General features: G+C 36.5%; 1 protein-coding gene and 1 non-coding gene across 6 annotated transcripts in view; both read right to left on the bottom strand.

Moving 5' to 3' along the window:
- The window catches only part of DNAH12 (dynein axonemal heavy chain 12), a 191,426-nt gene that overhangs the window by 72,806 nt on the left and 100,567 nt on the right, over positions 1–18,053 (bottom strand). For 4 of the 5 annotated variants that reach the window (XM_059880070.1, XM_059880063.1, XM_059880064.1 and 1 more), the window contains 8 exons: positions 17,499–17,618; positions 15,793–15,981; positions 13,470–13,621; positions 9,803–9,941; positions 8,434–8,600; positions 5,305–5,560; positions 3,246–3,545; positions 2,586–2,764 (listed from right to left, as the gene is read on the bottom strand). In XM_059880070.1, the coding sequence (XP_059736053.1) occupies positions 2,586–2,764; positions 3,246–3,545; positions 5,305–5,560; positions 8,434–8,600; positions 9,803–9,941; positions 13,470–13,621; positions 15,793–15,981; positions 17,499–17,618 (1,502 nt within the window). Of the gene's footprint in view, positions 1–2,585; positions 2,765–3,245; positions 3,546–5,304; positions 5,561–8,433; positions 8,601–9,802; positions 9,942–13,469; positions 13,622–15,792; positions 15,982–17,498; positions 17,619–18,053 lie in introns of those variants that run through there. The other variant, XM_059880065.1, reaches the window with a different exon arrangement.
- On the bottom strand, positions 7,505–7,576 carry TRNAC-ACA (transfer RNA cysteine (anticodon ACA)). The gene has a single exon. It is a non-coding gene; the product is annotated as a tRNA-Cys (tRNA).

Here is an 18,053-nt window from a genome sequence, read left to right as displayed (position 1 = left end):
GAGCATATTATTTTCATCTAAAAGATTTCTTCAGAAATTCCCTGGTGGTTCACTAGTTAGGACTCTGGACTTTCACTGCCAAGGGCCAGGGTTCAATCCCTGGTCAGAGAGCTAAGATATCACAAGCATGGTAAAAGAAAAAGAAAAAGTGTATTCAACATTTTAATACCAGGATTTCTATGTGAGAACTAGAAAGTCAGTTATATACAAAATAATACATTCAGGAAAGGTATCCACGCTAGTAATTAGGGAAATTAAAACTAAAGACACAGTGTGATACTGACAAAACTAACCAAATCTGGCAATCCTGTGTTGGCAAGGGTGAGAAACAATGGGAGTTCTTAAAAACAATGATCATTTCTGAAGATACTTTGGCAAAACTTAGTAAAGTAGAAGATGATAACATATCAGATCATATCAGATCAGTCGCTCAGTCGTGTCCAACTCTTTGCGACCCCATGAATAGCAGCACGCCAGGCCTCCCTGTCCATCACCAATTCCCAGAGTTCACTCAGACCACGTCCATCGAGTCAGTGATGCCATCCAGCCATCTCATCCTCTGTCGTCCCCTTCTCCTCCTGCCCCAATCCCTCCCAGCATCAGAGTCTTTTCCAATGAGTCAACTCTTCACATGAGGTGCCCAAAGTACTGGACTTTCAGCTTTAGCATCATTCCTTCCAAAGAAATCCCAGGGCTGATCTCCTTCAGTCTGGACTGGTTGGATCTCCTTGCAGTCCAAGGGACTCTCAAGGGTCTTCTCCAACACCACACTTCAAAAGCATCAATTCTTCGGCGCTCAGCCTTCTTCACAGTCCAACTCTCACATCCATGCATGACCACAGGAAAAATCGTAGCCTTGACTAGACGGACCTTTGTTGGCAAAGTAATGTCTCTGCTTTTCAATATGCTATCTAGGTTGGTCATAACTTTCCTTCCAAGGAGTAAGCGTCTTTTAATTTCATGGCTGCAGTCACCATCTGTAGTGATTTTGGAGCCCAGAAAAATAAAGTCTGACACTGTTTCCACTGTTTCCCCATCTATTTCCCATAAAGTGATGGGACCGGATGCCATGATCTTCGTTTTCTGAATGTTGAGCTTTAAGCCAACTTTTTCACTCTCCTCTTTCACTTTTATCAACAGGCTTTTGAGTTCCTCTTCACTTTCTGCCATAAGGGTGGTGTCATCTGCATATCTGAGGTTATTGATATTTCTCCCGGCAATCTTGATTCCAGCTTGTGTTTCTTCCAGTCCAGCGTTTCTCATGATGTACTCTGCATATAAGTGAAATAAACAGGGTGACGATATACAGCCTTGATGAACTCCTTGTCCTATTTGGAACCAGTCTGTTGTTCCATGTCCAGTTCTAACTGTTGCTTCCTGACCTGCATACAAATTTCTCAAGAGGCAGATTAGGTGGTCTGGTATTCCCATCTGTTTCAGAATTTTCCACAGTTTATTGGGATCCACACAGTCAAAGGCTTTGGCATAGTCAATAAAGCAGAAATAGATGCTCTTCTGGAACTCTCTTGCTTTTTCCATGATCCATCGGATGTTGCAATTTGATATCTGGTTCCTCTGCCTTTTCTAAAACCAGCTTGAACATCAGGAAGTTCACGGTTCACATATTGCTGAAGCCTGGCTTGGAGAATTTTGAGCATTACTTTACTAGCGTGTGAGATGAGTGCAATTGTACGGTAGTTTGAGCATTCTTTGGCATTGCCTTTCTTTGGGATTGGAATGAAAACTGACCTTTTCCAGTCCTGTGGCCACTGCTGAGTTTTCCAAATTTAATAATTCCACTTCTAAGAATATAGCCTAGAGAAATCCTTACACATGTAACCAAGGAGACATGAATATTCAAACCTTTTTCATAATTACAAAAACTAGAAATTACCTAGTTTACAGTACTTAGTATCTGAAACAGAAGTCTATCTTAGAAGAATGATTCCACTGTGTTAAAATTATACATTGGAATGCAATACAGTAGTAAAACTTTGTTTTTTGTGAATTTCACGGTCTGGAATAAACCAACTTGCAAAGGAATATGCACAGTATGATACCACTTATATGATTTTTAAACATGCAAAATAAGACTGCCTGTATGTTTAGGAACATACATGTGGGCATGCTCAGTCACTAACTGTCCTACTCTTTGTGACTCCATGGGCTGTAGCCCACCAGGCTCCTCTGTCCATGGGATTCCCCAGCAAGAATACTGGAGAGGGTTGCCATTTCCTCCTCCAGGGGACCTTCTCAACCCAGGGATTGAACTTGTGCTTCCTGCATTAGTAGGTGGATTCTTTACCACTGAGCAACCTGGGAAGCACTTAGGAACACACACATGTAGTAAAAATCTAAAGAAACACATGAGTTTCTTTTTACCCCTGCAAGGAACAATGGGAACGCAGTGAGGGAGGGTTGGCTACTCAAGAGATTTCAAATAAATTGCTAGAGATTTCAAATAAATTAATTTAAATAAATATTCAAATAAATTCAAATTTAAAAAATCTTTTTTTACATTCTAAACATTTCACAATAAAATTTTACAAATAGTAATTTTAAGCATCACCACCAAATACAGGTACCTAAAAATGACAAGATTCATTCTTGTTTTGTGAGTTTGATTATACTCATCTAAACATTGGTCCACAACGTCACTAAAATGATGAATATTTGGAATTTCAATATAAACTCTGTCATCTCCTTCAAGGTCAGGATTCAAATAATCACCAAACATGAGATTTCTTAGCTCTTCTTCAGATATCTATAAAATGGAAATCAATGAATTACAAAAGTTAAAATTTTTTCTAAAATAAACAATTCTTTTAAACATCCAGGTAATAACTAATATAGTTGTATAATTAACACCTGAAACTACATTATATCCTGAGGAAATGAAAAGAGCTTTTTTCTGTCATAGAAGTTTCCCCCTTCCCCCCCCACCCCACTGGAAGCTGGAAAAGTCATTCTAAGTACCCACTTAGTGAGTAGTTACTAAGGGATAGTCACCATGCTAAGCACCTTATATCTACTATTATCATTCAATCCCTAACATATAACTTCTATGTTATGTATATATAACTATTCTGAAACCAAATCTTCTCAAGCTAAATATCGATATATAAGGAAAGTTAAAAAGAATATGATCAGGAAGGAGTAATAGCATTTTTTTAAAGATAAGTTGACTGTAATAATTCCTGCTATTAGACTGTTTTGACTTGCTTTTAAACACTAAGTATACTCACTGGTGCATTCCCCTTCCTCAAATGTGAAAAGATACTATCAAATGATTCTTTAAAATGGTCCTTTACAACATTTTTGGTTAAAGTGAACAGCCAGAATCGGTCACTATCGTTAATGAGGCGATCATAAAACACTCGGAGAACCTCATGCACAAACAGACGGATCATCGTGTGCTTGCCCTCCACAGCATCTCTTTCAATCAGCAAACAGCCCTGGATGACACGTGAAAAATCTCGCAAGTTGAAAGTGTAATGAGATTTTGTGGGAGTGGGCAAAAGATTTTCCATGGACTGTTTATATATCTGAATACGAAAAAAGCAACAAAGCAAAAAGTCAAATGCTTATAATCAGCAAAGCCAACAACACTGTACTATAAAGTCAACAACAATATAATATGCTGTAACGAAGAGTATGTTACATAAAATATTTTATTCATCCTATCAGATTATATTGGCTTGGAAAATTGTATAGTTCTGAGTCTAGCATGGCATATATCTATTTATTTTGCTTTATAGAACTTGACCAGGAATTATTGAGTTGAGGGAACTTAATATCATCTGATTCCATCCATGCCCAAAAAGTGACAATGCTTTTATTTCCCAGTAATTATAATTGTTCCACTTAAAGGTGAATGACCTGGGATTAAACAGTGAACAAAAACTTCAATAGAAAGTGAAATCAGACAATGTATTCTGAAGCATTTGAAATGAAGAAGATGATGAAACAATTTTCTTCGACTACCACTGACTTCAAATCAACATATTCTCTCCCTTCCCTTCTCTCTCTTGTTTCTCTCTCCCTTCTCTTCCTTCTATCTTAATTGGCTATAATATCAAAATGAAGTATTTATTTTTACTACATGCTGAATTCATTAAGCTTATGCTCTTGAAGAAAGACAAATTAAACCTTTGATAATATAGAAAAAGATCCAAATAAAATTATTTTTTAATTTATAAATTTATTTAATTTATGTATTTTCTAATTTATCTCCTGCCCCTAATCTCCACACATGGTAGGTATTATCAAGTGTATCAAAGACAGAAAAAAAAAACAAACCCAGAGTATCCTTTCTGTATTCTATTCTGCCTAACCAACTCCGTTCTCTTTCCAGGATATATAAATACATAATAAAAATATCATATTTTATAAATAGAAATACAAATATATTTTACAAAGAGAAGCACTTTTCTGTATTAGAATAAGTATAGTAATTACAACAGACTATCTCTTTGTTATTTTAGTTTCTCTATTTTAACAACACACCATTCCACCAGAACAGGGGCAGAAGAACTTTAGAAAGACCCAATGCTTTTGGAACTGATGGAATGATTCTCAGGGGCTTTTTGCTTCTGGTTGCAGTGATCTCAACCTCCAGAAAGCCTAGTTCAATGAGATTATCACTAAATGACCTTAAATACATTTTATCCCCCTTTTACCATTGGCTATGAGGCTGGCTCTGGTCTCTGAGCAGAGGTAGGTAACACACATTGAGTAAGTTAAGCGCTAGTCTTTGGCCATAGGACAGTCTTGTTTTCTAGTCCCACCCTTGTGTCCCACCTTTTTTTTTTTTCACTTCCACAGCTAAGTTATGCAGTCTGGCAAAAATAAGGGATTCATAAGCTGCTTAAGTTTCTTTTTTTTTTTTTTTACATAAACATGAAGAAAGAGAGAGAGAGAAGCAAAATTTAATAAATACTAGAGTAGGAACCCAACAATTAAGGCAACACCTACAATGTGGCAGATACTGGTTCTGGATGATTTCCTTGTAACAACCTTTGTGAAATAGACATTAGCTCCCATTTTAGTGATTAAAAAACTATGGTTAAGTTGCTTGCACAAGGCTAGATAGCTAACAAATAGCAGTCAAGACTCAAAACCAGCTAGATTCCCCAATTTCAAAGCCTACAATCTTACTGTTTTCAAACCTTCCTCACAGCTTCTCTGACAGTGAAGACAAAAAGTAGATGGCTAGGGGGGAAAAGAAGAAAAAAATACAAAAACCGAAGGATCAAATGCAGATATATGTAATATTAAAGACTTTGTTCTGCATTCTTTGCTCACCTCCATAGTCCCACTGACAATCTGGTTCCCAACTAAAAAGTATTCAGGAGGAAAGTCATGAGTCCTAAGGTAGAATGCTACAATTGATGAGAAGATTCGGACCATAGTTTCATCACTGAAAGTATTAATGGTGCAGATGTTGAAATGCCGAATAAAACGGGGAGTAACTGGATTTCTTCCACCACCTGGAGGGCCCATGGCAGCAATCAGCTGTATGTCAACCAATGTGATTTTACTTGTGTCCTTCAGGTCATACCTTGAAAGCACATAAAAATCCCAAAACAGTCAGTAATAAAGCCAACAAGATGGACTGAAAAGTAGAGTTCCTTTGAAACTTTATCTGATTTTAGCTTTTCTAAAAGGAAGAAGATTAGATATTACTTGGAGTAAAAGAGAAGTTTGTTTTTAAGGATTCATATAATTTTTACTTCTTTTTTTTATTGAGGTATAATTGACATAACATTAGTTTCCGTGTACTACATAATGATCTGATACTTGCATATATTGCAAGATGTTCACCACAATAAGTTCAGTTAACATCTGTCACCAGATACAGCTACAAATTTTTTTTTTCTTGTGATAACTTTCAGGATTCATCCTCTGAGCCATTTTCAAATATGTGATACAGTTTTATTAAACTACAGTCAACATGATGTACATTGCAGCCCCCTGACTTACTTCACCCCCTTTACCTATTTCGTTCCGCCCCACCTCAGGCAACCAATAATCTGTGGAGAAAACTTGTTTTAAAGCAGCACTCTGCTTTTCCTTTCACTGACACTGATAACACTGTCCAGATTCTGGGTGTCCAGAATGTCCCTTCCTCTTGTTCTTGCCTTTCTTTTTTCCAATTCTTCTTTCCATTTAACTCTCTGCTTTGTGTCTTACACTCCAAATCCAGAAGTATGGATGAGAGATCAATCTTGGTTATAGGTAAGATGACTATATGTCCCACTTTGTCTTAGAAAATTCTGGTTTGTGCCTGTCTTGTAGTAACTATTAACAGCTTCCCTTTTCTCTCAGAAATGTCCTTATTTAGACAATAAGCTACTTACTTACTCTACTTACAGCTAAGTTCTGATTCCTTTTTCTCATCTCAAATCTTATCTTCAGAGCACAGAAGGATATATAAAGAGAACCTATACATTCTTGTTACATAAAAAGATACCCATTAGGGAATATAAAAAAGGGTATGAAAATGACTCAGTTTAGTTGGAACTGCTCAGAATGAAATGGTGCCTATTTCAAATAAATTATAAAGTCCTTTAACACTGAGGTTCTTGCAACAAAGGGGGGTGATGGTGAGAGAAATCTATACAGCCAGTCTTTAGTCTAAAAGCACCATGCTGCTGCTGCTAAGTCGCTTCAGTCGTGTCCGACTCTGTGCAACCCCGCAGACGGCAGCCCACCAGGATCCTGTCCCTGGGATTCTCCAGGCAAGAACACTGGAGTGGGGTGCCATTTCCTTCTTCAATGCAAGAAAGTGAAAAGTGAAAGTGAAGTCACTCAGTTGTCTCTGACTCTTAGCGACCCCATGGACTGCAGCCTACCAGGCTCCTCCGTCCACGGGATTTTCCAGGCAAGAGTACTGGAGTGGGGTGCCACTGCCTTCTCCAAAAAGCACCATAGAAAGTATGAAAATATGACCTGGTTTTTGGCAACTCTAATAACTGTCAATAAGGGACTGGTTAAATAAATTATATAAGATTCACAAAACTAAATAGTATCAAAAGCCAATAAAATAAATGAGATAGACAAATAATATGGATGCTTATGTGTGTGTGTTAGTCGTTTAGTCGTGTCTGACTCTTTGTGACCCCATAAAGCATAGGCCCGGAGAAGGCAATGGCACCCCACTCCAGTACTCTTGCCTGGAAAATCCGATGGATGGAGGAGCCTGGTGGGCTGCAATCCATGGGGTCACTAAGAGTCGGACACAACTGAGCGACTTCACTTTCACTTTTCACTTTGATGCATTGGAGAAGGAAATGGCAACCCACTCCAGTGTTCTTGCCTGGAGAATCCCAGGGACGGCGCAGCCTGGTGGGCTGCCGTCTATGGGGTCGCACAGAGTCGGACACGACTGAAGCAACTTAGCAGCAGTAGCAGCAGCAAAGCATAGGCCGCCAGGCTCCTCTGTCCATGGAATTCTCCAGGCAAGAATGCTGGAGTGGGTTGCCATTTCCTTCTCCAGGGGATCTTCCCAACCCAGGGATTGAACCCGGGTCTCCTGCATTGTAGGCAGATGCTTTACCATCTGAGCTACTAGGGAAGCCCAATAATATGGATAGGTGAATGAAACATATAAATAATATAGTTAAATATATTAAATGCAAATAAGTTATAAAACATTATGTGCAACATGGGTCTTTTTTAAAATAAAAATATATTTATATAGAAAAATAACCTTGGAAGAATAGAGAATACACTATTAACAGTGGTTATCACCTGAAAGCAAGATTTCAGGGCATGCAATAACAAAAAAATATATAATCCCCAAATATCATTTAGTTTTGTAAGTAATCTATCTTTGCCTTGAGATAAAAATCATAGCATATTAGGGATTAGGGAAACATTTTAATAAGAGGAAATGCAGAATTATTAATCCTAACTTAAATATACAATGTCATATGTGTTAGAAACTAATCATATTATTGTAAAATAAGGTGGAAGGAGTGGAAGAGTTATTCATGAAATTGCTGTCAAAACTAAGCCATCTCAAAGATATGGTAGTTTCAAATAATCATAGATAATTAAGGAATTTAAAGTGGTGGAAACATAGGGTGCTGGTTATGGTTACTTAGGTTGGAGACTATCCATAAATTTTCAGTGCTGGGTGATAGTAAAAGATATAATTGGTAAGTTATTTTTAATAACTGAACGTAGTAGCTTAAAAGGGCAAAAACTAATATATTATTAAATAAATATATTTGTGGATTATTCTTCCATGATATAAGAAAGTATAGGAAGGTATTCCAAAATTTTCCATATAAGAAAATCTGAACAACCATTTTCTCCCATTAAGTAATTTGCAAAAATGTATTATTTTGATGTGAAAAAATAAAAACAGAAAAAGACAACAAGAAGTTACTTCAACACAGCTACTTAAGACTTCAGGTAAATATTTACCAATTCCCACAGTCAAAAAATTGTCGTAATAATTCAATAGGAGGTTGAGCTCCATATTTCTCCAATGCAGGCATATTCATGTCATCTATAAAAATTATACACTTCTTTCCCATAGGTGGTCCAAAAACTCCTTTGCGTCTTTTATCCAGTCTAGCCATAATAATGTTCTAAAACATAAAGAAAGTGTAGTATATTGAAAGCCATACTTAACACCAGAAAAAAATTAACAGTCTAATTATGTAAGGTAATAATGTCAAGCATTACCATGTTATTCATTTAAATTTATTCATTAGGGTTATACGAAACTTCATATTCAACATCATTCAAAGAGCATATATTGAAACCCTTTTATGTGCTCAGAATTGTTATGTACACACCTATTTATATATTTACATGGTACACACACACACACACAAAACTTTTTCTGCGATAGATACCCCAACATATCTATTAACTTAGCTTTAACTTAATATTTAAAAGCACTAATCTATACTTGTAGTATTTTGAAATTAGAGAATTATATAAGCTTATAACAAAGAAAATGAGCACCACAGGTCAGAAGAGAATGGATAGATATAATTCTAGGAATGGAAGATAAAAATGGTAATTAGAAAAGATCTCATGCAGTACTTCCATCTTGGCACCTCTAGGAGTAAAAGATAGATCACACAATAAAAAGTCCATGGTTTGAAAGATCTTTCACTGACAGAACTTCGGTAAGCAGCAAATGCCTATAGGGACCATCTGGGAGAGTATTGAAAGAACAAGTAAAAAACCTCTCTCTCTACTTCCGTCCCTCCCTCCCTTTTCTTATACTTCATACTTCTCCAGTTAAGAAATCAACTGTTGCTTCTTGGGCTTGCAGAGAAAAAAAGCTGACAAAGCTCAACAATTCAGTATTAATGCAAAAATGTTCTCTTGAAATTTGTCCTAAGGCCAAAAATAAAATGTTTGAAGTTTTATTTAAATTCATAGAAGATTTACTAAAATATAGTTTTATTATCCACCTTGCTGTACACCAAAATTAACACAACACCATAAATCAACTATACACCAATAAAAAATTTTAAAACTAGCAAGCTGTTTATACAGAAAAAAAGTTTTAAATGCTAATCAAATAAGTAAAAAAATTTAAAATGATAGATCCATATTTCTAACTTTTTTTAAATTAATTATTTATTTTAATTTAATTTTATTTTTAAACTTTACAATATTGTATTAGTTTTGCCCAACATCGAAATGAATCCGCCACTGGTATACCCATGCTCCCCATCCTGAACCCTTCTCCCTCCTCCCTCCCCATACCCTCCCTCTGGGTCATCCCAGTGCACCAGCCCCAAGCATCCAGTATTTCTAACTTCTAACTAACCTGAACCTGGTTGGCACTGGTCCGTGCAGAGAAATTAACATAAAAAGGAAAGTACAGGTCCTTTTCCAAGTGATTCATCAGCTTATCCTTCACATACACTGATTTTCCTGTACCCGTTGGACCCACAAAAAGTAGTGGCCTTAATGAAACAATGAACATATCATCAGAAGGAGAAAAAGTCAGAATACAGTTCAACTAGAGAAAGCTGGAGTTAGTTGAAAACATAAATAATAATCAAATCATCTTCACCCAAAAACTCACATTTTAATTTATCATTGTCATTTCATAAAAGACTGATAAAAGTAACAACTAGCACACATTTCTGCTTACTTTCAAAACTTAAATAGTGACACACTATTATTTGGACAGATGTAACATTGTTATATGCTAAAACAAGTAATCACATGCTTAACTTTTCAGAAAAAAAATAAAGCCAGCATTTGTCTCCTCAGAAAGTGCTATATTTTAGATAGAGATACAGGTGAGTGTGGAATATTAGGATGATGACAAAAACAGAGGTTGACGCTGTTGTGCAGTTATCTCAATACCACAAGGTTTCTTTCTGTAAGAAAGTAAATGGTAATGAATTCTAAAAAGTAACAGCTGTATCTACCCATCAATAGCATCTTTAAATCAAGTCACTGATACTAACCGAAAATACCGGTCTAAAAGCCAACTCTAAGGAATTCTCTAATAGCTTCAAGTAGAGTTTCTCATTTTTGAGTAGTCTGAACTAATTTAAAGGGAAAAAACTCCTGAGTTTATGTTCACAGAAACCTGGAGAACTCCAGTTTGAGACACACTGAAATAAAAATTAAATACGATCACTTTAAGTGATAACTTGGCACCACGCACTACATGGAGACAAACACAAAGCCTGGCATTAAAACTGAACAGCAGTATTCAGTATACAGAAAGTAATCTATATGACCCAAATTATGATAATATTAATTTTAAAAATTATCATTGAAGTATAAACATGAAATCAATACTACAAACAAAACACAAATCATTTAGAATTATAGTGATACCTGAGAATTCATCTACACTTTTCAGTCTGAGTAACACTCATCTTCTGAAAAACTACTTATTAAAATAATTTACGAAATAAAAAACCTTTCTTGACTTAGGGTCTGTGAGCCAAACTGAAGAAATTCTTACAGTATTCAGAACTTAGAGGACATAAAGGCTGTATCTTTACTTTCATTACCCTTTACGAAAATGGAGCAACTTATAATAGTACCTGTGTGCTTGTCATCAACAGACATCACAGATGTTATACTAAATATAATTGTTGCTGCTGCTGCTAAGTCGCTTCAGTCGTGTCCGACTCTGTGCGACCCCATAGACGGCAGCCCACCAGGCTGCGCCGTCCCTGGGATTCTCCAGGCAAGAACACTGGAGTGGGTTGCCATTTCCTTCTCCAATGCATGAAAGTGAAAAGTCAAAGTGAAGTCACTCAGTCACGTCCAACTCTTAGCGACCCCATGGACTGCAGCCTACCAGGCTCCTCTGCCCATGGGACTTTCCAGGCAAGAGTACTGGAGTGGGGTGCCACTGCCTTCTCCAAATATAATTGTTAGATATCTCAAAAATATCACTTATGTCTATTACTTCTTCAAAATTATGATCATCATCAGACTCACTGCTAGATCTTATTATTTAACATGTTAATAAAGAAGCACACATATTGCTACTGGAGCTCAAATTTTTCAAAACGTTAATAAATGTATTTTAATATGTGGTTTCCCTTGTAATCCTATGTTTTTACTTATTCATTTGAAAGCATTATTCTGACAAATCGTTCATGGAATAAAAGAATTCCTATACTAGGAACTCCTGAGAATTGACAAATACCTAACATGCCTAAAGTGAAAGAGAAAGTCGCTCAGTTGTGTCCAGCTCTTTGTGACCCCATGGACTATACAGTCCATGGAATTCTCCAGGCCAGAATACTGGAGTGGGTAGCCTATCCCTTTGCCAGCAGATCTTCCCGACCCAGGAATCAAACTGGGGTCTCCACATTGCAGGTGGATTCTTTACCAGCTGAACTGCCAGGGAAGCCCAACGTGTCTAAGGAAGACTTTAATCAGTTCAGTTCAGTCGCTCAGCCATATCTGACTCTCTGTGACCCATGGACCGCAGCACACCAGGCTTCCCTGTTCATCACCAACTCCTGGAGCTTGCTCAAACTCATGTCCATTGAGTCAATGATGCCCTCCAACCACTTCATCCTCTGTCATCCCCTTCTCCTCCTGCCTTCAATCTTTCCCAGCATAAGGGTCTTTTCAAATGAGTCAGTTCTTCACATCAGGTAGCCAAAGTATTGGAGTTTCAACCTCCAGCACCAGTCCTTCCAATGAATATTTAGGACTGATCTCCTTTAAGATTGACTGGTTCAATCTCCTTGCTGTCCAAGGGACTCTCAAGAGTCTTCTCCAACACCACACTTCAAAAGCATCTATTCTTTGGTGCTGTTAATATTTTAAGATTTTAATATTAGCCTCTAAATGCAAAAATGCAACCATGGGACAAAATACAGACAAAATAATGTTCCTCCCTATTTCATTCCTAAAGTTGACAGTTGGTCCATAAAGAAGACTAAGTGCCAAAGAATTGATGCTTTCGAATCATGGTCCAAGGGACTGCAAGGAGACAGACCAGTCAACCTGAAGGAAATCAACCCTGAATAGTCATTGGAAGGACTGTTGATGAAGCTGAACCTCCAATATTTTGGCCACCTGATGCGAAGAGATGACTCATTGAAAAAGACCCTGATGCTGGAAAAGATTAAAGGCAAAAGGAGGAGGAGGTAGCTGAAGATGAGATGGTTAGATAGCATCATTGATTCAACAGACATGAATTTGAGCAAACTCTGGAAGACAGTGGAAGACAGAGGACTTTCGGTGGTATAGTTCATGGGTTGCCAAGAGTTGGACACAACTTAGCAACTGAACAACTATGCTCCCTCATAAGCGCTCTCTCTCTCTCTTTTTTTTTTTTAATAACGTAAGATAAAACTGTGACAAAATCCACTCAGAAATAGGTTCTTCATCAAAAACAAACAAACCATGACATCATGCATATTATGTAAACTTGTCTAACTTAAACATTATAAAATTAATGATAAATTGTGCTAATGTTTTAAGAGAAAAATAACTATGAAAGTGTTATTAAGAAAATTGGTATGGATATGCCTATGGTATGTGCTAGGCTGTTCATCTTTTTTGATGGGCTCTTCTGAGTTAAGTCTGATTCTTTTATGTTCATCTTAAATGATGAAGAACTGGTACAGGATGTATTTGAATAATACCAAATGAGAGAATCATTGTTAGTCTGATTCCTAAGGAGTATGGTGAGCCTGTGAGTAAAATGTCTAGATTTTTAACAGTAACATTGTAACTGACTTTTAGTCCACTATTACAAATAAGAGAAATAAAAGATGGCTTATAAGACAACAAAGTAGGATGGCAAAGATTTGGAGTGGGCGACAGGAAGTCTGGATTTCAGGTTTACTAAGAGTATCAGACGTCACTATGGAAATGTTAGTGGGTGGCTCAGTGTCTCAGTTATCTGAAAATGGTTTCTGAGGTTCACTTTAAAAATCCTATGATCCTATAAGAAAGGTACTGCAATATTTAAAATGCATGTTATAACCGTTTCTTACTTTGCATAGGTAATACTCAAATCCATTAGAAATGTATATCTAATTGTATCCATGGTAGGGACTATGATATCTTGAATCTTGACACGTCTATTTCCTAAACTAGTACTTTTAATTAGTTCATTCCAGTGGATCCAGCGACCTCGGTTTTTCAACTATAAGAGAACATAAATTTTAAAACATTATAACCATGCACTTGCTATCTAACAGGCTGTTTTTAACATAGCAATCATATATGCTTTTTAAAACTGTATTTAGTCTTTTCCTCCTTTTTGTTGTGAAATACTAGATTCATCCAAAATAATGTATACAATGTATTTAATTCTGACTGACAAGCACCCATGAATCCACCATCCAATGTAAGAAATAACGCATTTAGTTTTAGTTTTGCTTTTCAACGGTAACCTGATGAACTTAATGAAACCTAGTTATCACAAATTCAACATATATAAAATTTCAGATATTTTTGCCTCTATGTCCTCTTAACACTCTAATTTTTGCAAAATGCCTTGAAGATGTCCTTGTGCATATATCAAGAATTTATTTGGGAGCCACTCTGATGTGGCTGAAGTTACAATTAATAGGACTTTGGCTTGATGTTTTCATATTTTATTTATTTTTTTTTGTTTTGTTTTGTGGAGAATAACATTTTATTTAATTAAAGTTAAAAGTTAGTGATTCTTTTTTTTTAATTTTATTTTATTTTTAAACTTTACAATATTGTATTAGTTTTGCCAAATATCGAAATGGATCCGCCACAGGTATACATGTGTTCCCCATCCTGAACCCTCCTCCCTCCTCCCTCCCCATACTGTTTTCATATTTTAAAGGAAATGGGCAATAATCTCAAGAGAAACAAAATATAAAATAAACTCATTATATTTGTTTCTCTAAAATTATTCTGTTTGGCATATTGATCCAGGCTGATATTCAACCAGGACATATTAGAAAGGCGGAACCGATTGACACATTATTGAACTTCTTCTGAACCATGGGTTGAATGAAGATCTGCTGTCTTAACACCCTGAGTGATCCTGATTAGGGAATCCACCCTCCCCTCCTCTCCAGGTTGTCCTGCACTTCCCTGGAGATCCTAAATGTCTCTTACTGACTTTTCACCTTCATCAAGCAACAAAAGAGTTAACACCTGGCAAAGAAGGAGATCTCTTGGGCCCACTCCAGGGCTATGGCGAGCATCTAAGAATTTTTTAATATTTTCTAACAAATTGTATATGTATATGGTTTGTGTCTGGATTATGGTAATTTTGCAAATTTGGGTAAATGATTCTTTAGTAATTCATGTTCTTAATTTCTGAGGTTTTATCTTTTATTTTTATCAAAGCTATATGTGTACATATTTTAGAGCCCAAGTTTATAAGGTAAGGAAAAAGATCAGTTTCCCACTCATTTTCTCCTCTCCAACAGCAACTTACCTTTGCCTCTTTCAGCTAGATATTTTGATATTTACCTTCAACTCTATTTTTCTTTTTTTACCTTCAACTGTTAAAGAATATGCTTGGGTTATCATCTCTTGATTTTTCAGTTTCAGGCGATATTTTATTGACTTCTCAGTGTGACTAATGTGAATGAAACTATCCTTTTGGTCTTATTCTTAAAATTCTGTGTTAGCAGGGTTTTAGAGAGACCTTTCTACACTGGCAATCAGGAGAATTGGGTTCAAGTCCTGGCTGTGCTAGCCAGTAGCCTTTCTAGGTTTGCTTTTTCATCTACAGACTTTGAGATTCAGGTAAAATTGTAATAAGGCTCTATCCAGACCTTATGGCTTTGTGAAGTAAAATCTGCATGAATCAATGATTATGTAAATGCTTGCTGTTTAAAAGGATATTTTTGTGAATTCTTTTTTAAATTAGAGAAAACAGATTTAACATAAATCTGAAATTATAAAATATTCTTCAAACAAGTGGATCTATACTGTCCACGAGTTATCAGTTGGTGTGTTAGTTGCTCAGTCGTGTCCAACTCTTTACAACCCCATGTAACTGTAGCCCGCTACAGGAGCCCTACAGGCTCCTCTGTCCATGGGATTTTCTAGGTAAGAATACTGGAGTGGGTTGCCATTTCCTTCTCCAGGGGATTTTCCCAACCCAGGAATTGAACCCAGGTCTCCTGCATTGCAGGCAGATTCTTTACTCTCTGAGCCACTGGGGAAGCCACTGGGGAAGAAGTTATAGGAGGAGAAACGAAAGAGAAGGGACTAAAAGCTAACCACAGGAGTCAGAGAACTCTAGGATGGGAACCCAGTTTTGACCACTGATCTAAGACTTTGTGTTCTATGGTTTATCATAACAAGCATCTTACATCATACCTCATACATGTAGTCATAGACTAGGCCTTTTTCATCAAAGTTGCATTCCCATTTACCCACAGAATCAGGTATTGGGTTGTTTTCATCTTTTCCCATTAAGACTATTCGTATGTAAACATCAAAAACAATGCGACCATCTGTATCACAGCTTCCTCCAATGGACCAAATTAAAGAAAATATAAAGCAAGCCTGTTGGTTTAAAAAGGAAAAAGTTTAATTTAAACTAATTATTTAAAAGAGACTTTTAACAGATTAAAATTTAATATATTGAGTTCTAGTTAACCTACTTGGAAAAGATCAGATTTACAAATAATGTGGAATGGAGCACATCTCAGCTACATAAAAAATCATTACTCTGGCAATGTGTCTAAATTTAAAATGTTCATGCCATATAACCTAGGGGTTTCTCTTTTAGTGGGTTTATCTTTAAATATATTCTTGCTGGTTAAAATGATAAATGTACAAGAATATTTACTGCAGCACTGTTTGTGGTAGCAAAATATTTGAAGCAACTCAAATAGAGATCAACTTAACTGGAATAAGCTATATACACTGGAATATGTATAGCTGTTTAGGGAAAAAAGGTACCACAATATTAATATGGAAAGATCTCCAAAATACATAGTGAGAAAAAATGCAAATCAGTATGCATAGTATGTTAACATGTATAAAATAGTGTGTGTGTGTTAGTTGCAGTCGTGTCTGACTCTTTGTGACCCCATGGACTGTAGCCCACCAGGCTCCTCTGTTCATGGAATTCTCCAGGCAAGAATACTGGAATGGATAGCCATTCCCTTCTCTAGGGGGTCGTCCTAACCCAGGGATCAAACCTGGGTCTCTTGCATTGCAGGCAGACTATTTACCATCTGAGCCAATGTAAAAGAGGACATGTACCAAATGTCTCTAGCAGGCTACATGAGGCACTGGTAACGGTGGCTGCTGGAGGGTGGCTGGGGGACTGGTGTGGATGGAAAACCTACTTTTGTCTTGATTTTTGCTCTAGGTACATGCCTTATCTAGATAGAAAAGTCTATCAAACATGTTTAAAAGAAAATTTTCTGTGGCAACAAAGTAAAGGGAAAACAATGAGAGGTAACTGCTATTATCACAGGGTAGAAGAGTAGATGGATTGCATAGAGGAGGTTAAGGAATCTGACAATAGGTGGTGGACAGGAAAGTAGCATAGGCCAGGGGAGAGAATAGAACACCTCTTTCGTTTGGCTCCCTGAGAGCCTGATTCTCTGCCGTTCTCTGCTCTCTAGACATTAACTAACCTGGACCACTGACTCCTTCCTACCTACATGCTCTCTGGATTCGGCCTGCAATGCGCCACCCAGCTGGTTGGATGCCTGCTCCTAGTCTTTTGTCGTCACTTTGTTATAGCTTACACTCTAGCTTAACATTGAGACAAGATCAATTCACCTAAAGTCCATATTGGTTTAATATTAAGTCACTCTATTGTCTATCAAATTATGATATTTCATAAATAATAGGGCATTTTGATTTATTCTGACATATTTTACTTTCTCTAAATTGTCTTATAAATTAGAATACCAGATCAGGGCAACTTTAATGTCTTCTGGTATTCTTTTGGTGCTTATCAAAAAATAGCTCTGGGTCTTGTAATGTCTTTCTCAAGACAAGCAACATTTGCCAGAGGCACCTTTTATTCTATAACTTAAAAAACACAATAAATATAAACCAACCATAATCCAAACACGAATATGCTTGCTGGTAGGATCGTTCTCCACCGCGTTGCAGAGCAGTACTTCAAAGAGGCGTGTGAGAGAGACAACCACATTGCTATCGCTTGTTGGAATCAGTTCCTTCAAAGTGAAAAGGATAAGATACTTTACTTTCATCTTATATACATAATAAAAGAAAATAAGTGTTTCACTTTAAAAAACATACTTTTCACAGTCTCTATAAAAGTTAAAGAATTTAAATTGCAGCCATGATAAAAAAAGCCTCTGAAATATTTTAGTCTAGCATAATACGTTACGCAATTGTGTGAAACATATTCTTCTTCTGAATTCTCTGAGAAATGAAAATTAGTAAGAGAATAAACAGTGATCTAGAGATAGTAGAAATGAAGTTTATAACAGTTATTTATTCATCTATTTATTCAACAAACATTTATCAAAAATACAGTCTACCTGTATATTGAGCTAGGAGATATGAAAATAAAACAAATTATCTCTGCAAAGAAGTGATACTGAAATTAAAGACAACATACTAATGGTCCAGAGGTATATGAAAAG

This window comes from Bos taurus, chromosome 22, assembly GCF_002263795.3.
Source record: "Bos taurus isolate L1 Dominette 01449 registration number 42190680 breed Hereford chromosome 22, ARS-UCD2.0, whole genome shotgun sequence".
Lineage (NCBI taxonomy): Eukaryota > Metazoa > Chordata > Mammalia > Artiodactyla > Bovidae > Bos > Bos taurus.
The sequence above is the reverse complement of the archived record's forward strand: the minus strand, read 5'-3'. Positions and strand labels throughout refer to the sequence as shown.